Here is a 26,579-nt window from a genome sequence, read left to right as displayed (position 1 = left end):
AATTCGATGGAATTTACTTTTTTCCTTTATATATATACAGTGGCGGACCCAGGATATGATCAAGAGAGGGGCTAAACCATAGTTTGCCGTTTTATCCAGTGTAAAGCAGGATTGAAGCCCATTTTAACCAGTGTAAACCTGAGCGTCAAGGGGGGCTATAGCCCCTATAGCTCCCCCTTGGATCCGCCACTATATATATATATATATATATATATATATATATATATATTTGTTCTGTGGCGTGGACACACACACAGTGGCTTTAAGGCAATTGAACTGTCTATCACACTGTTAAAAGCTCTTCCAGCAGTATTACGATGTATGTTAATGAGATCCCCTGCTAACATTTGATAAGTACCAGTGCAAAGGATTCGCAATCTACAAAGAAGTTGCAGCCTAGGAGACAAAGCACGGTTCCTGTCAGAATTATGCTGCAGTAACGGCTCCAACATATCAAGCAGCCGCTCAAAAGATTCCTTAAGCAACCCAAAACGCTCTTTGAAATCAATGTCACTATACATTGCAAATAGGTCTCTTCTCTCCACTAAAACTCTCATTCTTCGGATGTCTACTTCTTCCTCCATCTCAATATATTCTTCGTAGTCCAGGTAATCCATAGAATTCGATATTTAACAAGTAGAAACCAAAGAACTCATCTTACTCTCTAACTTTACTCCTACTACTGCTTAGGAGTAAATTTTTGCCTTATTTCCTCCTTAAGTTACTAATGTAGTAGCGTACTCTTTGATGGTGTTCTCCACCAGTTTTGGAGTAAATAAATTTACTACAGTAGTAAACGAAAAATTTACTCCTGTAGTAATTTACTCCTTTAGTTCAGTACTCTCGACTGGAAGTCGCCGATTTCCTTCTCTCTTAGTAACTTACTACTTTAGTTTCACTTACTCTCGGTTGGTGCTCGCCACCCTAAGGGTGGGCCAACACCATATTGAATTCCAGCAGTACCGATGGAGGGCGCCACGAACTTGTAAGTCATTCTCAGCCAAGTGTCCGGACACTTTTGATCACATAGTGTATTTTAATTCTAATTCGTGTAGTTAGTAATACCTATTTAATAAAATTTACGTTTTTTTTTTCATGTAGATTACAGAATGTTAATGTGTGTGTGTGTAGAAGGGGATAATATAATTATATAGAAGCAAAATACTTAAACATTCAAGAGCAGATATGATGAATTGCTGATGTTACTATTTGATGAACTATAATATGGTTGGCTCGGGCCCCCTCTACACTTTTGGGCTGGCTACGAGCCTGGGTCTGCCACTAAACACCCTCTTTTCCTCTGTTGCTTTTGGCGCTGAATCCAGTGCTACCAACCATTTTCAGCAATTGAATTCACAAAATTGGAATGTTTCCTTGTGAGTTCCTTTTGTTTTGTTTTCGCAAATTATACTCTGTCTCTCCTACTGTAAACTCTTAGGTAACACATAGTGGACAAATACTGTGTGAATGAGTTTCTCGAGATTTTCCCATTTCTCCCACTTTCTTCTTTCCAACATTTCATTCATTATCATTATCACCATCTCTCTCAGGCTCGGTGCATAATTACCAGACGTTAAACCGGAAATTGCATTTCCTAACACATTAATAATTCAGTTCAGTCCGTTTTCAGTGCAAATGTGAAGAGTAAATTACCAGTACTTTTTCTTCCAAAATTTTGGAAAGTTACTTTAACATTTAAGGAGAATTGGTGGCATACAAGGTAGTGAATGTTTCCTTTTTTGTTAGCCAAGAAACTTAGCGCTTAGAAACTGAAATCTAATAATTCAGTAAGGAGTAATCCTATGCATTTTTTAACCCTTGTAGCAAGCAGATATTTTATCAAAAGAAACTGAAATAACTGGTGACATAGAACAGAAATATATCAAACTTCTGAAAGAATATGCAGATTTGAAAGAGAAAGAAAAGCAAGACAGAGACAGGATAGAAAATGAGCTTGATGAGCTCCAAGAGCAACGTGAACAATACATGCGCGAGCTAGAAGACACCCTAACTGCTCTCACTGACAAAGAGAAGGAGATAGGAAAAGGATTGGTCTACAGTAAATCAGGGAAAACTGTTCCACCTGAGGTAAGTAGTGTCATTCATTTTTGTTCCTTATTTTAACAGACATAGGGTCCACGTTAAAACTAGGTTCACGTCTCATATAGCCTCACTGCTGAAAGAGATGCTAAACTAAAAATCAAATAAATAATGTAGCATTGTTTTCTATTGTTGATGTCGTTGTATAATAAATGATTTGTCACAGATATTTTAAATAAAAACTACTTCTTTCCTGTTTGTATTTCCGCCAGCATATAGCAGTGATGATAGATGTATTTTCATAATATCGTAATTATTACTAACATCTGCCACCCATTGGCAGTGTCGAAACCAGATATGTCGTATGATGAAGCTTTGCTTCTCCATACCTTTCATTATTGGTTTACATTCGTGCAATGTAAATACAGGGTTATTCAAAATACAGATTTCAAACATTTATTTCTTCCAAACTACAAAAGATAGAAACGTGATTCGAACGTTACTTGATTAAGAAAAAATTACAATTTATTGTTAGTAATTATGGTGTGCATTCAATATGAGCACCGTGTGTTACACGACAAATGTCAAAACGGTGGCTCATTTCTTGCCACACACGAATCAGCTGGTCTCTAGTTATCGAATTCACAGCTTCAACAACTCGATGTCGTAGACCTTCAAGAGTGTCAGGCATAGGAGGGATAAAAACACGGTCTTTTACGTAACCCCATAGATAAAAATCACACGGAGTGTACGAATAGGCTCGACCCTCTCGTTCGATGTGCGTGGACGTCCCGTGCTTTTCCCTTTGCAGATGCAACAATTTTCTACGAATTTTCGATATCACTCGTAAATTTGCTAATGATGCGGCGGTTGTATATTAAATTGACGGCAAAATGCTCGCCGAACTGTAACAATGGACTCAAGTTTTGCAAAGTGTAGCACACAAAAAGACTTCTCCTGTGGTGACGCTGCCATTTCACTACAGACAAACAACAACAAACAACAGCGCCAATGCGGCCGTGATTGGAACTTCTATCCGGGCTGTTTAAATTTTAAACTTTTCTTAATCAAGTAACGTTCGAATCATGTTTCTATCTTTTGTAGTTTGGAAGAAATAAATGTTTGAAATCTGTTCTTTCTTTTAGAATAACCGTGTATTAGGGGAATTTTACACTACTTTATGAACTACAAACTTTCACTGCCTGTATGCACCCTCAAAAGAAATTGATATAGGCCTATCTTACCACCACTTCTTAATATTAATATTTAATAGAGGAGGATTCTAATTCATTTAGTCTTTTAGAAGGATTGTGACAAAGATGTCTGCTTGACATAATTATTTTGCAATTTAAACTTGATTTATTTGAAATTGTCCTAATCAAAATAACGGATATAGTTTTCTTATTATAACTTCTGGTGAATGATAATGAAATATGTAATATAACAAATGAAACCTGAGAGTATGCCGCTAAACTCAAATACCTAGTTAATGTTCATCTACGAGAACAGGGCCCATTCACTGCTACCGGGTTCAGACCCACGAAATAAGTGTTCCACAGATGAAGACATATTCATCAACAACGCACCAATTAACTTACACTTTCCTGACTTCTCTCTTTAATTATATTGACACAAATATTTTATGGAACTTCCATGGCTAAGTTGTAGGAATATTCACGAGCGAGTTCGAACGAGTTTCTTTGAAACTTAACTCGACTCGAAACACGCATCTTTGAGCTTGACATGAGAACTCGGCTTGAAAAATTTTCTCCAACTCGACTCAAATTTGGGTGGAGTTTCGAGTCTAGTTGAGCCAAATCGAGCCAAATTCTGTGTGTAGTTTCAAGTACTCTCTTCAAGTACCCTACATAGAGAATATAATTATTATCAATAATACTACTATTATTATTACTTCAAATTATTATTATTATTATTATTATTATTATTATTATTATTATTATTATTATTATTATTAGTAGTAGTAGTAGTAGTAGTAGTAGTAGTAGTAGTAGTAGTATAACAACACCATGTATTAACATAAAAGATACACTGTTTGTATCTGAATACTAAAAACTACTTGACTGCCGATGTCGGTAGTCTTGAAGTCTAGGAACCAAAGACATGGTTCACGAGGTTCTGGGTTTGAGTTCCGGAGGAGGAAGTGTTCGGGCTCGAGCCAAAAATTGTTAAAAGTTATAGGGCGCCCGCCAAAGATGTTCAAAACTGCTCAGCCCGAGTTTAGAATTGTCAACGGTTCGGGTAGCTCAGCTCACAACTAATTCATTATCGAGGCGGCCGTAAAAGTGAACCATTCCAACAGCTTCCCCAACCGAGCAGGCTCACACTTTCGGCTCAGTTGAGCCGAACCAAGCCGATGACTCATCCCAACCGAGATGGCTCGAGTCGATAGTTCACCCCAAGTGAACCGGCTCGTGCTATTGGCTCAGTTGAGCCGAGCCGAACTAAGCTCGTTATAAAAATCTCTTCTTGCCTCTTATCAAAACGACACGAGATGCGAGCAGTGTCCCCTCTCGTGAACATTAAAAGTATTTCACATTACTGCTTACATTTCTCTTGACTTTCGCTTTCTCCTCTAATCAGGCCATGATTTCGAAACGAGTTAAAACGAGCTGAACAAGTGAGCCATTTATCAAACTCGATTCGACTCGAAACTCGTGGTGGACAAACACCGTGTGCGTGGGTTTTCTCGAGGTCCTCCCGTTTCCTCCCATTTTCTTCATTCAGCCATTTCATTCATTGCTAATCATCACCGTCTCCTTTAGCCGAGCTGGCATAACTGTGGGACGTAAAATTAAGATTTCATTTCATTTCATTTCGACTCGAAACGCGAGCTCAAAACAGTAACTCGGCTCGGAATTCAACTCGAGAAAATTACCTTTGACTTGATTCGAAGCTCGACCCGAATTCAAATTGAGTTTCGAGTCGAGTCGAGTTTTAGCTCCTTTTTGTAATTTTTAAAAATTTTTGTAATTTTTGGAATTTTGTAAAATTTCGTCCTTTGTGTAATTTTTGCCTATTTTTAGGGGCAATTTTATTAATTTTAATATAAAATACCCTCATAGTGAGTTTGGACCCCCCGAAATAAATTCCTGCATACGCTACTGCTCTCAAGATATGTTGAGTTAATCCTACTGGTACTATATATTTAATTTTTATCGAAATGCTACGTCAATCGTACCATTCCAGTTAGAAAATGTTATCTAAATGAAAATATTATTACATAGGCCTACTACGAGCTGATCTTGACCTTGTACTTGAAAGAATAAGTTTTGCATCACTTTAACTTTCAGGTGCGTCAGTTTTACAACTTACATAAATAGATTGAGAAACTTCAGCAAGAGCAGTATTTTCAACATAAGCCAAACACTTATCACATTTACTTAACATTTCAGTATGGTATTTGGTTGCATGATTTTAGTAACTTATCAGTGACGGACTGTTTAGTAACTATAATAAATTAACGAATATGTCGAGTATATCTTACAGTAGACTGTGTAAACTTTAACCCGAGCTTTATTTTGTATATTTAATGGGGTGTTAAGAATTAGGAACGTGTCACAAATATCTATCACGTGTGTTTTACTTTAAATTTGCTAACTGGTCACTTTTAATTTTCGTAAGACTAACACGCTTAAATGCAAACTTGAGAGATTATGATCCATCTGGGCAATGTTTGTATTGCTGCTCAATTCCACACGAAGGAGGAGAAAAAATGGGGACGTGATTATGTACGACTTGTACGTATACAAAACAGAAATTGTGTTACACATGTATATAGGCACACACACACCTACACATACAATAAACGTAATTCTACAGCGTTGTTAGCGTTTAACGAAAAAAATGTGTAAAGGTTATGCATATAATGATAGATAAATCTCATATGTCAGTATAAAAGCTGATGTGTAGTTTACAAGAAAAACGATCTTTTTGGAAACCTGAAACTGGATCCTGTGCAAGTACAAAGTCATCTATTGTGTTGAAGCTAATACTCAAATATAAGTCTCAAACTCTTCATTATAACTACTAACAGGCAGAGACTGAGTTGGCCTCGGGGGGTGTGAAGCAAGATTTGTGAGTGGGTCAGTTGGTCGTGTTTCAACAGGACCTAACCCACTGCAACCCACTACCACCGTGGCCCACCGACCTTCCATGACCCACTTTGATCTACCGACCCACTCTGCTTAAGTGCATTGTAGACAGCATCTTCTGAACACTGTCTACGTTTTACTTGCAAGGCCTCCAGTTTCCTTCCTTTTTCATTTGTTTCTATTTACTTACCTGAGATGAGTATATACTCGTATAAGTGAAAAAAGAACTTTAGGCGCTCTTGGGTATTGATATTTGTAATTGTATTAATAGTATAGAACTCATTACTCGGTTGTCAAGACATAGTCGAATTTTATAGTTATTTCCTCTACATTGACATACTTTACTTTGATTTGAGACTTTTAAATTTCATTTTATTTAACCCCTTCAGTGTGGGTGGCGAGTTAACTCGTGTCTTCAAAACGCACCTACTACGCTTTCATTTTGCTTTGGCTATTTTGTATTGCGTATGGCGAATATACTTGCCCATAGTATGAGTAATGTTATCCCGACTATATTTAGCAAGTTTGCGCTCAGCTGGTTTCAATTGTTGCTTAATTAAAAGAAGAAGAGGAAAAAAGAAAGAAATTAAAATAGAGTTTGTGCTTCGTCAAATACAGTTTTCATTCTTTGTTTTGTTTGAGATAACCATAAATACGACTATGTCAAGTTATAGTAGCCAATTAGAAGCAAAAAAGATCATAATGTCGAAAATTTCATTGTCATTGCTTGAGAGGTTCAAAAGTTATTGAAAGGTAACAAATTCCAAAGTTCTCGAAAAAAACCTACACTTTTTACAGCGGTTCGCATCTGAAAATTACGCACTGAAGGGGTTAATACTGAAAAGTATTTGTAATTCAATGAGGAATAATTATAGCCTATATGATAATTAAATGGAAATTAATCGTAATATGGCTCATTGTAAACACTTTACCATTTTCTATCGTAAAGGTCAGATTTACTGTGTGTTGTAACAGAGCGGTGCTTGAGTGATTGATCGCTGAAATTCAATCTCCGATCAGTGATAATTACACAGCCTTGTATTCACTACGAGTGTAAACCCTTTAATCACTGAGGAGGAAGGCGTGGATCATGGGTTAGAATTGATGACGATGAATTTTGTTGGATGGTGGGTCGTGGGTCACGGTGGGTGGCAATTCAAGTTTAATTGACCCATGCCATCTCTGCTAGCAGGGTTACACTAAATACTTTAGTTAATGAGATAGAGCCTGAAATTATGATTTACTTGTAAACTTTATTTTCTCTTAACTAAAATAACGTACAAATGGTATAAGACTACTAATATTAATACCCTGTAATAAGACATAGGGTATATTAATTGTCGAACTTAACAAAATGACATTCTTAAGGTATATTCTGATACGTTGTTTCCGAGAAAATCGACAAAAACTAACTTCTATGGCACTAAAGAGTATGCCGTTTGTAGCTATTAGCAATTAATAATTATGTTGGAACAGATTGCTTATATGTTTGTGTATTGTTTATGTAAAAAATTCTGTTAAACACCAAATCATATTTTATTCTAACAATAATACAGACACTCATAACAGTGACACACATATGCTCATAACAGTAACGAACATACTAGCTACTTTAATATCTTGCAAGATATGGTAATATTGATTCGATTTTCACCAAAGTACGTGTATCATTTCTAAAACTAGAATCCATGGATAAAACTTTACAGAATAATCAGAATTTTGTAATGTACGAGTTAGAATATCTACCATTTTGATAAGTTCAAAAGTATACAATTTTGCATGCACCATATGATAGACATGTTACACATATGACCATAGGCGCCGACTTTGGGGAGGCAGGACACTTTTCGTCCACAATATTTAAAGGTAGAGTCCCCCCCCCCAATATAATCCAGCTGAGGAAGAATTAACAAAGAAACGCAAGAATTTATGTCGCAAACTTCGTCGTGCCTTTAATTCAATATTAGGAACTGCCTTCTTATTCGATAGAAAATGCCGTTTTCAAAACGGTGTTTAATAGAGTACTGGAGCTTCAATCAACACTCTGGCAGCACTGATATGGCTAGTGAAGATCAATCCAGCGTGAATTTTGCAGCAAAGTAGCGGACCGAGATCTGGGGAAGGGGGGACTTCCATCAAGCATTCGATAGAAAACGGCTGAATATGATTATATATTTATTCATTGTTTGGACCCCCGAATATTTTCTTCAAGTCGGCGCCTATGCATATGAGCATATAAATATATAAAAATGTACTCAGAGCAATAAATTATTAGAAGCATCTACAGAATAACACATAGAACACAAAAGATATATAATGTGGAATATATAAACTTAAAATACCATTAACAAGAAAGAATGGGTTAAACTTGAATTATTTTTTTTTTTCTTTTCGAAAACTTTTCTACAATCTACGTAGTTCGATGCAATAAATTGATTGGTACAGCTTCTGATTTCTGGACATGACCGCATTAAGGCTAAACCCAATATCAAAGGTCAAAAAGTCCTACTGTCTTATTAACATTTAGGTTTCGTATGTACTCTGCCTTTTACAGTGTGTTTTGAGCTATGATCTACTCGAAGCTGAACCAGTGTTGTCAGTTGGCAGCAGTGGCGTATACTGGTTTTGATGACTTGGGCTACCACTAACCTTTATAACATTTGTACATTATTATTATTATTATTATTAAAGTTTAGTTTCCACGGGCCTTATGCACAGTCATTTTGATGTATGATTAGCGTCATACTAAAGGCCTGACTACTGCAGGAAACATATGTTAGTCAAACTCTTTAGTATGGCACTAATCACGCGTCAGAACGACTCTGCATAAGGCCCCACGTGATTATACAGTCTTCAAAATAAGAATAAGCCTTACAATACACTTTCCTTTTATCAAGCAAATAAATATGATTTTCTCTCCACTAGCAAGACATATAAGGCCTTATGCAGAATCGTTTTGACGTATGATTGGTGTCATACTAAAGTCCTGACTACTGCAGGAAACATATGTTAGTCGAAATCTTTAGTATGACACTAATCACGCGTCAGAACGACTCTACATAAGAACCCTATTCTCTTATTAGTATTACGGAACAACGATCGTACATTTCTACCTTTTTTTGTTCCACGAAGTAACCCTACATTTTGCTTTGGATAGGGTTAACCCTACTCAGAGAGAATGGAAGCTAATCGAATAATCAAGAACGCTGAAGTAGCCGATTAGCCAACGAAAGAGCCTCAGTCTGTAAGAGCCTTAGCAAGTATATATAACAGCTATGCCACCTATCGCAAAATACTATAAAACACAAAGGGCCTTATGCAGAGTCATTCCGTCACGTTATTAGTACCATACTAAAGACTTCGACTAACATGTTTCCTGCAATAGTCAGGCCTTTAGTATGACGCTAATAATACGTCAAAACGACTCTGAATAAGGCGGAAAATGTTTATTATGTTGACACAAACCGCTACCGAATGAGGATGTCCGACACAATTCCCAGAGACCTCCAAAATGCTTCGTCATTCCTTATGTAATTTCCCTTTACTCTTCGCTCACGCCCAAGAAACCGATTTCTCTAGAGGCAACTGGTGTTACCTGGCAGCCCATTCGTACGCTGTAGGAGAAGGTAGAGCGAAGGAGAATGCGTCGAGCGTTTCTTGCTATAGTAGCTGGAGAGTGGTTACTGCTGCGTTGTCATATCGAAGACCTCTTAAGACAGCGAGATAGCTGCGTGCAAAGAAGTTAGTAGATCTTTCTAAATACATACAGTTCTCAGGAACTTATATCATTAAAAGAAGATACTAAAGTGTAAAATTATCAATATAATTCAATTTATATTAGAATAACGTTATTTTGTAATATTCTAGGGCTACCGCCGGTAGCTTGCAAAATACGCTACTGGTTGTCAGGAATTTTACCGTAAAACGAGAATTTCTTAACTGGCGTCTGAAAACCGGATTCTGACATTGTAAGCTTCACAGACTCTTTAACATTCTTTCACTTCCTCTCCTCCCCCCTCTCTAACACACACTCATAGGCTCAATATTCGCTCATCCATTACAAGGTGCAAGAAGTTAGCATTCATCTAAATTGACATATGGTCAAAGTCATTCCGTATCAGTTTTCGCAAAATTCTGCTTAGCAACGCAACACACACACACACACACACACACAAATTGAAAAGAGTCATTATAACTGTTATGTCGATTCACGAAAACTAATTAACAAATTTTGCAATAATTGATAAAACATATAGTTACAATTAATCGTTCCATTTTTACGTTGTGTGAAATTCGTAGACATTTGCGAAGACTGGCACGAAATCGAGAGTTTTTCACATTTGACCTTGCAGTATCCTCCAGAAATTGGGACATGTATCAATTGATTACTCGCAACAAATTACGTAGGAATGTTTTTTTTTTTTAAGAAATTGAAAAATAAATAACAAATCAGTGAGGTTTAACCAGTTTAACCGAAAGAATAACACATTACATGGGAGGTTGCATCTCAGGGAAAAAGCTTCTCCAACGGAAAGGGTCATTATGCTTGGAATATTCGGATTTTCTTATTTCTGATAACTGATCACAGCAATTACTACCGTTCTGTGTAACAGTAAGAAATTACGAGATACTTTACAGTGTATTTTTTCAATTATTCTAGTCTCTGAGCTGTATTGCAGAAGTATGGTTTTATTTTTAGATTCTGATTTACGAAATAAGTTAATGATGACTTGGCTTCTAAGAAGCAAGCGTATTTTGTAATTATAATTATGAATGTTGTAATTAAATACCGTAAACAAAAAATACAGATACTTATCAGTTTAATGGAAACAGCAGAAAATAGTGTAATTGCCATATATTTGTTGCATTGGAAAACTGATCGCAATAGCAGCAACTCTGGAATATTACTCATTTCGTGTGTAGTGTATCACTCAGTTCCGTGAGAGAGGATGGAAATCTGGCCTGGATTTATGTCTCAATAACGGATCCCAGTGTTCATTTATGTTCAGATCCGAAAATTGGATCCAAAAAGGTCTTCAGCTTCATACCGATGTTCCTCAAACAACACCGCTACTGTTCCAGCTTTGTGAATAGGCGCATTATCATCCTGGAATGTAGTGTCATTTCTGGGAAACAATATCTGGACCATAGGATGTACAAAGGTCTTCTAAAGCAGTGGCATCATCACAGGTAAGGACGCAACCGATAAATGTCAGCATAGGATGCACTGAAAACCAGGATAGTACCTACAACAGCATCGCAGAACCGTCACCATATTTCACTGTTGGGCGGAGACATTGGGATCATATATTTGTGTGGGCATTGGTCACATATAAACATAGCCTGTGGCTTGAAATAAGATGAACGATAACTTATTCCACCATATAACACGTTTCCAGTCACCAGGAAGTCCATGTTTCATGTTCGTGGCAGCATAGTACTAAAGCGTTTTGCTCCTTATCAGTGATTTAATCCCTTCAAGTAATACGTTATACGTAAACCAGTAATTAAAGTGACAACTTGGTTTGCTATTTTCTAAAGTTGCTAGTATTTTTCTTGTTTAACTATCAAGCATTAGATTATTTTATGAATAGTTGTTTAATATGATATCATGAACGAATAAAAAAGTATAGGCAGCTTTATAACAGAAGAAAATATCAAAGGCGAGAGCAATGATGGTTGGACCAAAAGTGCATGTGCGGGTATCTGGCAACTATGAAAACTAACCAATTTATTTTGTATAGTAATCTCACTCATAACACTCACATTTTCCACTACTAATTCTTTAAAAAATTGGAATTCCATCATGGGGATGGCTCAGCGGTAGAGTGTTTACATCTAGTATGTGGCGTCCGTGGTTCGATCCCGGCCAAGTAAGTTTGTAGTGGGCAACATATGTCCTCGGGACACTTCCGTTTCCTCCCACTCTTTGATTCCACAATTCTTCTATTATCATTTATGTGATTTAATCATCGTCTCCCTTAGCCTAAAGGATATAATCGTAGGCATCGGCGCAAATCTGTCTTCAACATTGGGGGGACAGGTAAGACCTAAGACCGTTCCCATATTTTATATATATATATATATATATATATATATATATATATATCATCATAGGTATTCTGCCTTTATTGGGAGGTCACTTGTCGCAGCTGAGAAGCTTCCATGCTCCACGGTCCTCCGCCAACTTCTTCGTCTTCGCGTATGATCTTTATGTTTTTATATCATCCATTAATTGTAGACTCCTTCGCCCCCTCCCTCTCTTTCCCGCCACCATACCCTCTAGGACGTCCCCCATGATACAATCTCTCCTTAGGCAATGTCCCAACCAGTTTCTCTTCCTCTTCCTAATAATATCTAAAAGTGTTCTTTTCTCACCCACCATTTCTAACACCCTCTCATTCGTTTTCCGCTCGATCCAACTAATTCTTTCCATTCTTCTCCACACCCACATTTCGAAGGCTTCCAGTCGATTTTCATCACCTTTACGTAATGTCCACGTTTCCGCCCCATACAGTACAACACTCCATACGAAGCATTTTATGAGTCTTTTTCTCAACTCTTTCTTCAAGGTCCCACAAAACAGACTTTTCTTCCTCCTAAAGGTTTCTTTCGCCATTCCTATCCTTGCTTTTATTTCACGTTCGCACTTCATGTTATTACTAAGAATACTATCCAGATATCGAAAACTATTCACTTGTTCAATTATCTCCCCTCCTACTTTTATATTTTACACAGACCCCTTCGTTCCAATCACCATGGCTTTTGTCTTTCTAACATTTGAATCACTGATTGGAAAAAGGGAATAAGTGCATCAGACCTAAGTTTTCAATAACGCTAAAAAACCTTCTAGAGGCGTTGTTTGTATTTGTTGCAAAAAGTGTATAATTGATTACTTGTAGCAAAACAACTAACAAACACTAAGACAACAAGAAGAATCTTGTATTGCAGCCCTGGAATTGGTTAGAAAAGCTTAAAAATGGAAAAAATATTCCCTTTTTCCAATCAATTAAAGTTGGGTGCAATTGTAATTGTGTTTAGGGTATGTAATGTGCAGTTTGATAGAAAGCTATGAAAATGTACATGTTGAATGCAATGTTGTATGTTAATCTTGGATATATGTATTCGAACTATCACGCATATTAGGCTTCTAACACTTTTATTGTCACCGTTCGTTTTTCTGTACAGCACATGTTATTCGTACAGCAAGAAAAGTAATACAATAGACTACTGAACAAAATACGTAGCAAAATACCTTGTCACAGTAGAATGGGTTTACATAGGGTCCTATCCGTCTGCATCTTCTTCTTCTACAGTTTCTTGATCAGTGGTTTTCCATGAACAAATCATCCTATAAAACTGTTTGTATTGGTCAGGTATGTATTTGATGATTTGTGAAGAATCGTTGATCTTTTTCTGATTGATCGAGACTTGCCAATCGTATTCCTTTGACGTAGGCAGTGCAACGTTTGTGACATTACTTTTGAGTAATCGAAAAATATCAGTTCTTAGCCCATTGATAAACTTATGAGCTTGGACATAACCTGGAGATTCTGCTTTGTAAACAGTGTCTCTATTTACTTACTTGGAATTTCACTGTTTTGTCCACAATGCTACCTGAAGATTTCTAAAGCGGTTACCACCAATGTTTAAAATCTAAGATTTCTTCATTGACAACTTCGTAAACCTGAAATGGAGGATCAGTATTTGTTGCATTCGTAATCATGTGGTTATACTGTGCTGGTAAATAAATGCGATTGTGTCGTTTGAGTTCTGGTTTGATTAAAGCAAAATTTCGGTCACATGGTAAAAACTGTGACCTCTGACAGGCAAATATTGGTGTATAGTGGGAACCGTTATGATACGGTCAGGCTGAAAAGCATTCATGTCATTGAATGATTGCAGTTTTGACCACCACTTGTATCACTGAAAACATGTAAATCTGTAACTGATTGGAGCAAAAAGTTATCCATAGATTGTGCAATGCAAAAAGAAGGCGAAGTATCGTAACGAAAGCAGAGGGCTCTGGTGGTTGTCTACTTACACACAGTCTCACAGTTGTGGTCGTGTCCTGTAGTGACTGTAAGAAGGAAATAAGAAACGTAGTTATTCCCTTTTTCTAATCAGCAAGAGATTTTGCCTTCTACATTGGTCACATAGAGTTGCCCAAACATTTCAATTTTCTACTCAACGATGCAACTATCTTAAAGGAACACATCTGCTATCTCAGGTTAAAATCGCAAAAAATTGTACTTATTCCCTTTTTCCAATCAGTGGTTCATTTATTTTCATCCCATATTTTTCAAAGCCCTTTCTAATTTCTTCTAACATTTTTCTAATATATATATATATATATATATATATATATATATATATATATATATATATATATATATATATATATATATATATATATATATATATATATAAGCAATGGATTCAAAATATTTATGAAGTTGAAAAACAATGCTGTGGAGAATCAGGGGAGCAGAATTGTCTTCAGTGGCGTATTTAGGAGCTATCGGGCTCAAGCTACCCCCAAAATAAATTTGTTAGTTTTTCACATTCCACGTACAACAATAATCCTTCTTACCATTTCTAAGAATGTCATTGACTTTCCGTTTTCTTATGCTCTTTGTTCAGAAATAATACTGTTTTTATCAAATTTCATTCCATGTAAGAACTGCGTCCTTTTGTTCTTTCTTTCGTCCTTTCTACTTTCCTGTTTCTTTTTCTTGACGTTACTTTCTTTCACTTCGCCTTTCATATTTTATCGACCGTTGTCAGTTGTGATTCAAGTCGGCCGTCATCAGTAACACCAAAACTAAGAGGAGTTAATAAGCGAAACTGGTATTCCACACCAACTTGTGCGGATATCAACATTACAGGACCTTAGTTATTATAACAAAGGAAAAATTATATCGTTTAGTTACTTTTAAAAGAAGGAAATGTTTGAATTAAAGAAAATCAAAACGGGGGAATAATTAGCCCGGGAAATTAGGAAGGCCAAGAGGATACTTCCTTTTTTTTGTATGAATAGAATAAAGGGTTAGATTCACTCTTAAATTTTTTTTATCATATCATATAGGATTTATCGGCCTGCAATTCTTGGCATTATACGTTGCCCCACTTCCTTCCTTGTTGGGCATAGCCCCTCGAAGCAAAATCCTAAATACGCCATTGGTTGTCTTCAACATTGGGAGGTTGGCAGATTTGAGGCTTATTCTAGAGAAGAGAGATGAAACTCATATTACGGTAGATGAATCTGATCAACTGTTGTAGAGTATATTATATATTAGGCGATGTAGATGAAGTAGTAGTACATATCATTGCCGTGAACACATTCTGAAATCTGAATACATGCATATTTATAAATGGTATATTTCTAATAAGGCATCCACAAAGATCCACGTTAAAATTGTTTTATAATAATATAAATATTGACTTCCCCAAAACTATGAAGAAAGAATATCAATTATGTATGACGCAACAATACTCTTTGAGCAAGAGCTCCTCCCTGGCTAAGCGGTTAGGATACGCGCCTTTGGCGCGGGAGACCCGGGTTCGATTCCCGGCGGGAGCTTATGTGGTTCGGATTCCACGTTAATCAGTAGGTCCACGTCTCACATAGCCTCGCTGCTGAAAGGGACGCTAAACTGAAATTCAACAAATTCAACTCTTTGAGCAAAATGATGATAATCTCAATAACATAAATCTGACGCATGTCATATACTCTTTAGTTAACAGATGTAACCTTAAGATTATGGAGAAAAATATTCCAGCAATTGAATTATTTTCTTTGCTTACGAAGGATAATCTCTGAAAAGAAAAATTGGGACACGCGGAAATACGTAGGGAGAAACCGTGGTTCGAGCTAGCAGAGAAGAGAAACCAGGCAAAATTACGTTGGCTACAAAATTCGAATAACTACACAAAATTTCGTAGACATCAGGCGAAAAACTACCAACACTTTTAGAACAAAGAAACGCGATTTTTTGAAAGCTAAAATTTAGGAACTTGAAGACGACACTAATAATAAAAACATTCGGGGCATGTATAAAGGGATCAACGAATTTAAGAAAAGCTATCAACCTCGTGCTTATGTTAAAGAAAGCTGATGGAACAGTTCTCACTGATACAGATAGTATTTTAAATAGATGAAAAGATTTCTTTGACGATTTGCTTAACACGCAGCCAAAAACTAATGTGCGTGGAGAAAGTTAGATACACACCGCAGAACCGTATATTCCAGAATTCAACCGAATAGAAGTAGAAATCGCTATAAAGTAATTAAAGAAACACAAATCTCCGGGTGTAAACGAAATTCCGGCTAAGTTAATTTTAGCTGGAGGCGAAAAATTGTGGAACAAGATCCACAAACTCATTCTCCTTATCTACAAGAAGGAAGAATTGCCACAAGAGTGGAAAGAATCAATCATTTTTCCAATCCACAACAAAGGGCGACAAAGCTGACTGTAATAATTATTGAGGCATCTCTCTTCTGTCAACATCTTATAAAATCTTTTCAAACATTCTATTTGCAAGATTGGTGCCATACGCAGATGAAATTATTGGAGATTATCAGTGTGGATTTAGACGAAATCAATCAACTATCGAACAAATATTTACCATTCGCCAAATACTCGAAAAGAAGTGGGAATCCAGTAGCCCGGTACTATTTATTGATTTTAGAAAGACTTACGACTCGGTTAGGAGGAAAACATTGTACAACGTTCTTACAGAATTTGGAATACCGAAAAAGCTAATTAGATCAACTAAGGCATGTTTAAATGGATCCCAAAGTAAAGTCCGGGTAGGAAAATTTTTGACCACGAGCTTTCACGTCGAGAATGGCCTGAAACAAGGAGATGCGTTGTCACAATTAATATTCAACTTTGTCCTGGAATACGCTATATGGAAAATCAAAGATAGCAACCTGGGCCTAGAGCTGAACGGTGTTCACCAGGTTATGCGTACGCTGATGATGTAAATTTAATAGGGGATGATAGGAGAACAATAGAAAAAAATGCAGAGGTCTTATTAAACGCTTGCAGGGACATGGGTCTACAAGTAAATGCAGAGAAAACTAAATATATGGAAGTGCATCGGGACCGTAACACAGCAAATTATGAATGCGTTAAAATATTAAATAATACTTTTGATAAAGTGGATACTTTCAAATATCTAGGATCAATATTAACAGACGAAAATCATATTCACAAAGAAGTTAAATGTCGCCTAAAAAAGGGAATTCGTGTTATTATTCAGGTCAAAATCTCTTGTCGTCGCCAATTCTGTCGAGGAATTTGAAGCTTAAAATATATTTGGTCTAGGAATTAATTCGTGCGGTTGGTACGCACACATTGAAGCTGTAGTACAAACACAAAATACATAAATACCTTAAGAAAAATATTGTCCATCGCTAGCCACCACTTTCGCCCATCTGTCAGGCAATGTACGGATTCCGTGGCGAAAGAAGTCCTCATCCTTGGAAGCGATCCAGTCAGAGACCCATGTTTCGATATCTTCTGAAGAAGTAAACCGCTGTCCAATCAAATCGTTGTTCATGCAATCGAACAAGTAATAGTCCGAAGGAGCAACGTCTGGTGAATACGGCGGGGGGGGGGGGTAAAACTTCCCATCCGACATTTTCTAAATAGGTTTTGACCGGTTTTGCGACATGTGGGCGAGCGCTATCATGTTGAACAATAAGTTTATCATGTCTGTTCTCCCATTCTGGTCGTGTTCTGGCCAGAGCTTGCTTCAAACGCATTAATTGTCGTCGATAACGTTCTCCATTCACAGTTTCACTCGGTTGCCGCAGCTCATAGTACACCACACCTTTCATATCCCACTATATGCACAGCATAACCTTTGCACAGTGAATATCTCGTTTTGGTTGTGATGGACCTGGTTCACCTGGTTTCACCCAGGCCTTTTTTCGTTTAGGGTTCTCGTAATGGATCTACTTCTCATCACCCGTAATAATTCGATGCAGAAACCCCTTTCTGCGCTGTCGTTGAAGCAGCAATTCGCAAATGGTTTTTCGTCTTTCAACGTCTCTGTCTTTCAATTCATGTGGAACCCAATGTGACATCTTTTGAATCATTCCCATGGCTTTCAAGCGTTTGGAGACTGTTGTTTGATCAACGCCTAATGCTGCTGCAAGTTGTTCCTGCGTTTGACACGAATCCTGCTCGAGCAATGCTGTCAATTCTTCGTCTTGAATTTTTTTTGGCTGTCCAGCTCGCTCTTGGTCTGCCAAGCCGAAATCACCACTTCTAAACCGTGCAAACCACTTCTGACACGTTCACTCAGCTAGAGCATGATCACCACACACTTCCACCAAAATACGATGACTTTCAGTCGCACATTTCTGCATGTTAAAGTAATGCAGCAGGACACCCCGCAAAAACACTTTATCAGGCACAAATTGCGCCATGTTCACTTAACTACAAACTGGTGTTGTTGACGCTTTAATCCACTGCCCTATACTACGAACGATACGCGATGACAGGGGTTTGCAACACATGTGTGGATACACGGAACTGTGGGACGCTCCGTTCGTTGCGCCATCTCTTGTCCACCCGCACGAATTAATTCCTAGACCAAATATAAAACGATAATCATACCTGTTGTTCTGTATGCTTCCGAAATATGGTCGCTTACTCTGAGGGAAGAACATAGACTGAAGGTATTTGAGAACAAGATGCTCAGACGAATATTCGGACGCAAGAGGAACGGGAATAGGGAATGGCGAAAACTTCATAACGAGGAACTAGATAAATTATACGCATTACCAAACATTGTTAGGGTCATCAAGTCCAGGAGGTTAGGTGGGCAGGACACATAGCCAGGATGGAAGAAAGTAGGAACGCTTTCAAAGTGTTAGTGGTAAGACCAATCGAAAAACGACCATTAGGAAGACCTAGACCAGATGGGAACAGTGGCGGCGAAAGGCAAACTTGGGCCCGGGGCCAGTGAAGTAGATCGGGGCCCCTTTTCGAGCAGTCGTGATTTATACACTTTTATTTTCGACATTCATTTACATAATCATTCTTTCTGTTTACTACTCCCCCCCTTTCCCGTTGGTGTGTGTGCTTAAACCATCTTAATTTGGGATATATTAAATAAATCTGGGTGACATTCAGCATCCCTGTCTATTTTATTAATGCTAAGAACCGCCTTCAGGCTGGTATCTAAAAATAAAACCGGACCACAGCTATCGTTGCTTATATTTTTTATTCATTTTTAAGCAAGGGACACGATAGAAGAAGGGTTAGAGATACAAGTTTAACAGAAGCTACAAAGAATCCAAAATTTATCCTACATCTAAGTTATCCTAGTTTAAACGCGTATTGTAATTAGATATAATAGTAGGAGTAATGCTCCTAATAATACATTTAGAGTCAAATTTATGTGCAAAATGTAACAATGAGCTGATATTGAAAAAAATCGCAAATAATAATATAACCGACGCGATTTTTAAGGGCTTTCACTACAGCGAAATTAAACTACCGCTAAATTTAGAGTTTTTTCTGTAATATCTTCAAAACAAACAATAATATTCGAAAAGCAGAAACGTAGCGAACTAGACAATACGACTTTGCATGTGATACCTTTATCACAATTCACTTATTTGCTTTTGGTATGCCGCTATTTACAGAATCAGCAAAAAATGCTAAATCTATCTACAGTTGCAAATCGAAAGCAGATAGATGAGTTGTGATAACGCTATCACATGCAAAATCGTTTTGTCTAGTTCACTACGTTTCTGCTTTTCGAATATTTTTATTAGTTTTGAAGATATCACAGAAAAATTCTTAAATTAGGCGTAGTTTAATTTCGCTGTAGTGAAGACTCTTAAATGTAAGCTTTAAGTTTTCTAGAATTTTCTTGTTCGGTTCTCGCCTTTGGTGTTCCTCCTGTACAATTTCTCATATGGTTAAATTTATTCATGGTTTCTCACCTGTCTGAGTTTACACTACATGAATTTTATTTGATTAGATTTTTCTCCTGCAGTTAGCCCCATTCACTTTAACATTCGGTTTCTCTCCAGTGATCATACACGATACTTACTTTTTTTCTTCAGAAGTATCAGTAAATAATGGCTAGAATAAATTTCTGTCCTGCGTGTCTTCTTCATTTATCTTTTACTAGGTTTCTCTTCAGTGATAATATACTATCTATTTAGTCCCACTACTTTTACCGAAATATCAGTGAATAGTTAAGCACTAATATGTTTCTCTCCTGCTTGTCTTTTTTACTATTGTTTCCATATTTCACACTTTTATTATGGTTACATCATTTTGTGTTTAATAATTCACTCATATTTATATTATGTCACTTATGACTTTCCATTACCATTTACTAACATTCTTAGTATTAGAATATATTATAACAAAAATCCTGAATGTATTGAATAATTGGGAATATATCAGATTAAATATGTGAACACAGAATTCTACTATGGGTTGTACCACCCTACTTTTCATTACCACCCATCACCAGTCAATTAACAGATCTTGACGGCTTTTTATTATTCTTTTGGTACTTTCATATTTTTATTGTCTTAAGTTGAAACATGAAACTACTTTCAATGATATTTCCACTACCTTAGTAGCCTGTGTTCCACCAGCATTCAGAATGTTGCCTTTCTTGCTTTGGTTGCTGCGGAAATCTCAACTATATTATCAAAATCCAAAGTAGATGTTATTTCATTTTCAACAGAAAGAATGGCCAGATTCGTGAATCTTTCTTGACCAATTGTGGAGTGCAAGTATGATTTTATCAGCTTAATTTGGTGAAAGATGCGACATATACGGGCAGTGTTATGAAAATCTGAAGAGCGGTTGCCAAACTTTTGTAAGCTTCAATCCCCATTGAAGATACATATTTCAGTATGCCTTGTGGGGAATAGTCAAGTTGTTCTTTAGCTTTCTGAGCACACCTTAGAGAATGGATTATATTTTTACAATCCTGAAATAACTCTACGTCGTCCAGTTCATTCGGTTAGAACAAAGCAAAACCAGAGTAACATGCTTTTAGCCTTTCCTCGCTATCTAGCTCTGCACGAAGTTGGCAAAGTAATAATAATAATAATAAACAATCCATCTAAATATAGAAGGAAGTAATATAACATATAATTCACGTATTTTTTCTTTTGAATATTTGAACTTTTTTTTATTGAACATTTTCTTCTCTCTAAATTTATGGGCTGAAGTGTAAATTCATATGTCAAAAAACAAGAGCAAAAACGGGGAAACTAGCTAAGCAAAAGGGTTTCGCTCGCTGAAAATTCGACTTGTAAAGGACAAAAGAAAAAACACAAAAGGAAAACAAGTAAATCAGCGACTATAGTGTCTGCACCAAAGAGCTTTTAGTTAGCAACAGAATGCTAGTACCCTAATAAAGCATTATGCACGTTGTTCCCTTCTTTGTGCCCTTCCCTTGAACTGATAAATAAATAAGCAGTGGTATTTTAGTAAGCAGGCTAGCAGACAGGGTCCCATTACTTGCATCATAAGACCTTAGAATGTAAACAACACAATATACTTCAATTTTTATTATATTTTAATGTACACTCAGCTCTTTTCCTTTTTAATCTACACTTTCCTTTATTTTATTCATATTTTAATCCACATACATTTTTCCTTTAAGTTTATTTGGGGCCCCAAGAGAGTGAAACTTTTATTTTATTTTTCCCCCCTACATTCAGTTGTTTCCTTTATTTTTTGGGGGGGAGGGCAAGAGAGTGAAACGCTTGTATTATATTTTTTTCACTTACATTCAGCCTTTTCCTTTATATTTTTTGCCCCCCCCCCCAAGAGCGTGGAAATAAATTTCTCATAAATTAAATTTCTTTCCAGGTCCCCAAGAGAGTGAGGCCCTAAGCTATAGCTTGTTCTGCTTACACGTAATCCGGCACTGATTAGTTTTATTAGACAGATATTTGTTGTTTCATCAGTTATTCGGTGTAATATCGATCGACAATTAATTGCGTTTACTTTTAGGGAAGGTGTGGATTATAAACCTTGACGGCCTTTGTACGGCTCATACTAACAAGGTTCTGTAGTAATTATTTTTTACCTACCGTCCGGGGCCCCCCACAAAGTGGGGCCCGGGGCGAGGGCACCGCTTGCCTCGCCTTTACGCCGCCACTGGATGGGAAGGCAATATTAAGATGGATCTCGCAAAAATAGGAATACAAAGTAGAAACTGGATCCAGTTGGCTAAGGATAGAAGTCAGTGGAGAGCTTTTGTGAACGCGGCATTGAACCTCCGGGTTTCACAGGCTATACAGTTAGTTAGGTTACGAAGTATGAGTAGATGCCTAGGCTGATGCTACAAATAGATGAAATGCGTATTTCTCTTCGTATGCTAGGGCCTAGGGGAGAGGAGGAGATAAGATTTCATATCAGGTTACGTCACGCACAGTCGCACGCCTTCATTTTCATTAAAAATGTAAAAGCCAAGAGAAACAAATTTCATCTCACTTTCCGTTGTGGCAGTCGGATACAAATCATCACACTTAACTGCAAAGAGCACTTTTCAAATCGGATTATTGGAAGAGCCTCCAGATTCAATGGTGGGGGGACGTGTGTCCCCATTTCCCCGGAATTTGTGTCCGTACCTACAGCTGATACAATTTTCCAGCATGAGGAGAGGGGCATATCCTCCTCTGGCATTTGTTGCAATTTGTGCCCAAGTAGCGGAAGTGGAATTAATACATATTGATGAGACCACTACATTACGAAGTTCAGTTTGAAACACTACAGAATACGATTCTTTTTAAAAAGCCAAGGGAAACCAATTTCATCTCACATTCCTTTGTGGCAGTCAGACACAAATCATAACACTTATCCCAAAAAGCACTTTTTAAGTCAGATTATTGGGGGGGACAGTCCCCCAGGTCCAAGATTGGGGGGACATGTCCCCCTCGTCCCCCCGGGATTTGCGCCAGTGATCGTAGGACGTTAAACAGATAGATTTCGTTTCATTGGAATTCCATTACTATTCTTTCTCAGTAAAAAAAAAAAAAAAAATCCTCGTGGTTATCCTCGTGGAGTACGGATCCGAATTCGATTCCCGATGGGAGCTCATGTGGTTCTCATTCTATTGTCAATTGGTGATTACTACGTTCCTTCGGCTATAAAATCATTTTAATGAGCGTAACACTATTATCAGCTAGACCAACAGAACATCAGCTAGACATAGTTACCGTTGTTTTCACTGTATTTGATCTTACTATGAGTAGTGTTGAGAATCCTTTCACATAACACTGTGGCTACTAACTTAATATAGAGAGGTTTGAGAATAAAGTCCATTCCAGCACTGTGCACTTGATCAATGTTCAATTTAAATATGCTTCATATCCATTTATGTACGAATATAGAGGGTGGATTTTGACTCCTTTTCCCAAAGTTGATACGAAGAGTATTCTCAAGAATACAACTCATACTGAAAAATTCGTCTTATAACTAACACTAAACACACAAGGAAAATGAAATACAATGAAGATTTACTTCAGGGACCCCACACAAATATTCGAATTGTAGTTGATAAAACACTAAATATTGAAAGAAAGCTTGTAGCTTCTATAGAAACTACTGTCTATCTGGAGGAGATGTTGCATGCAAGAAGTCTCCGCTGTGGAAACGTATTTGAAATTTCTCCTGGCTGAATCTCGAGAAAATAATTCGTGCCAACAGACAAACATGTATTTAAAACACAAACACGATCATCGTTAAATTTGTTGAGCCTTAACTTGCTTTAAACTTACACTCACAAAATGTCGATAATTCGCAAAACCAGTGTTTTCCAACTTAACTTCCTATTAGCGACACCCTATTAGTACTCACAAATTTACACGATACCAAGCACCCACCCATAGAAATTTTTGTTAGGGAGATCGAAAATCGAAAGATTGAAGCAGGTCCCGACAGCGTGGACGCATCGTGAGTGCACCCCTGACGCAGATAAATCACAAGTATATTATTTAAAAGCTACGAAGCTTTGAGAGGGTTCGAATCTGGTGGGATCCCCGATGAGTGCGTCACTGTACGATACCCATTCACTAGATTTTCTAAACATATTAAACTTTCTAGGGTATACGATAGACATCTTTTATTGATACAGCACGTCAAACCCATTTTTAAATTCTCTCGTATACTCTAGTATACAATCTGAATTTAGTGTTCTAGAACGTTAAAAACACAGACATCATCGCAAGAAATTGTAGAAATCAACATGTCGTTAATGCGCTAAACGAAAATTAATAAAGATATTTAGTATTGTTCTATCAGAAATTGTTTGTTTGTTTAAAATTCTGAATATACAGTGTGTCCGTAAACTTGCGCCACCCAAAGTTTGATTGCTTATATATCTTTTGAACCAAAAACGATAAAGACCTGAGACTTGAAACAAATGTAAGCGTGTTCTATGTAGATATTTTCGAGATCATCACCAGTGTTGGTATTTGTAACGTTTCTGCGTAGTAACGAAAGAAAGGAACGAAAGTGTAAAATAAAAAAAAAAAAAATAAAAAATGTACATAATGAAGAAAATCAATATTCAGTTACACAAAACTGATTCCCTGCGGGTGAATCTCTGTGTATATGTGCAGTATGAATCAACATTTGTCCATTGATGCGAAAATGTGACAAAGTTGATGCAGTGTTGCCATGTAAAAAGGCTATTTAATGCAAGTCCGTAAAATGGATGTTTTTTGAAACGCTGTCCCTGTCGACACTGTTGTCGCAAAATTACTGCAACAGGAGTGTTTAAGGTTAATTAATGATAAGCAATGAGAATTAGCACATAATTGATAACCTGAGATTTTATGCAAAAATTTGCGACAAAACAATTACTAAATACATCACTGACCTTCCCAGCCAAAATTGGCCGTTATAATGGTCTGGTAATAATGCCCAGAAATATGTATAAATAAATAAAATAAAAATCTATTGCAATTTGCATAAGAGAATGTATCTGTATAGAGGCATACTGATAGTAATTTGAAGGGTCTAGCACATTATCCACTTAGAAGACAGACTGACAGCAGTAGATATGCTACTATTAGCTTATAGGTCATCGGCAAACAGAAGTGTATTTGCATGTGAATAAGTATTTGTTTGCAGTACAAGAACAACGCTGGCTTTCAGGCGCGCAAGATGAAGTGAGGTTTTAAGACAATATCTGCCTGTAGGAGAAATTTTTATTCTGTTTAATGGTAGATATTGTCACTTAATGGGAAAATGTACATTAATACTAACTTCAACTCTTCAACCATCAAAAGACGTCCCCCAGATATGTTTTAATTTATGTTATTTTTGAAAATGTCCTTTCAGTGTTCAACTTATTAGTTAACTATCAACATTAAAGATTCAAATACATAAGTATTCAACTTCCATTGCACCTAATTTTTCCAGGTGATAGAGCAACTAGCAACACGCCAAATTCAGAAATCAAAGGAGGTAGAAGAAATTCGTCTTGCGTATATAAAGCTTCGTGACAGAGTAGCAGAGAAGGAAGCTAAACTTAAATCTCTGGATGAGTTAGGTGAAGGCTATCATCTGATGGACTACGAACAACTTCGAATGGAGAATCAGACGTATTCAGAGAAAATAGAGGAAAGAGATGAAGAGCTAAGCAAATTGAGGAAAAAGGCTTCATCAGCTATTCACATTATGGCTCATGTTCGAGAGAAGCTGTATGCAACTTCTGCAGAGATTGAAGAAAAACGGTTTAAACTTGAAGATATGGAAGAAGAAGTAGCCAGGGTAAGATTTTTTTTGTCACTTGCTATTTCCACAAATGTTTAACTGTTTAATGTATCATTTCCCAAAGGATGTGTCATGACATAGTAATGCGCCAGCATAATGTTATTCTGATTAGTCATTGGGGAGCGCGGTGGCTCAATGGTAGAGCGTTCACCTCTGGTGCTTGGGGTCCCTGGTTCGATCCCAGCCCCCGCCAAGTGAACTTTGTGGTGGACAAACACCGTGCTTGTGGGTTTTCTCGGGGTTCTCCCGTTTCCTCCCACTTTCTTCATTCCATCATTTCACTCATCTCTCATAATCACCGTCTCCTTTAGCCTAACCGGCATAACCGTGGGACGTAAAACTCAAAGCTTTCATTTCATTTTCATTTTCTGATTAGTCATTCTATTTACAATTAGCCAATGTATGCCAGATAAATATCAGAGACAAGCACCAGATCAAAGGAAGAGTGGTCATGAGATAGGACAATAGGGGAAACAATTACATGCTGTAATGAATCCATGTGTAATATGCTTGGAGAACCATAGACAAAGCTGTCGATGTTCTTGTTTGCACTTCACGATTGATTTTTCTTAAAGTCAGATTTTCTACTTCGCTCCTCTCCGTGTGGTTTACAAACTTGGAGTATTCAATTGTAAATGACTAG

At 37.1% G+C, this 26,579-nt stretch overlaps 1 protein-coding gene across 2 annotated transcripts in view; it reads left to right on the top strand.

Annotated features, from left to right (window-relative positions):
* LOC145664550 (cilia- and flagella-associated protein 184-like) overlaps window positions 1–26,579 on the top strand; it is a 144,884-nt gene that overhangs the window by 22,884 nt on the left and 95,421 nt on the right. The window contains exons 2-3 of one of the 2 annotated variants that reach the window (XM_081731316.1): window positions 1,825–2,088; window positions 25,583–25,933. In XM_081731316.1, coding sequence (XP_081587442.1) covers window positions 1,825–2,088; window positions 25,583–25,933 — 615 coding nt within the window. The remainder of the gene's footprint in view (window positions 1–1,824; window positions 2,089–25,582; window positions 25,934–26,579) is intronic. The other variant, XM_081731317.1, reaches the window with a different exon arrangement.

The sequence above is a fragment of the Thermobia domestica genome, chromosome 11 (assembly GCF_964235325.1).
Source record: "Thermobia domestica chromosome 11, izTheDome1.hap1.1, whole genome shotgun sequence".
In the NCBI taxonomy this organism is placed as follows: Eukaryota; Metazoa; Arthropoda; class Insecta; order Zygentoma; family Lepismatidae; genus Thermobia; species Thermobia domestica.
This window is presented reverse-complemented; position numbering and strand designations above follow the sequence as displayed.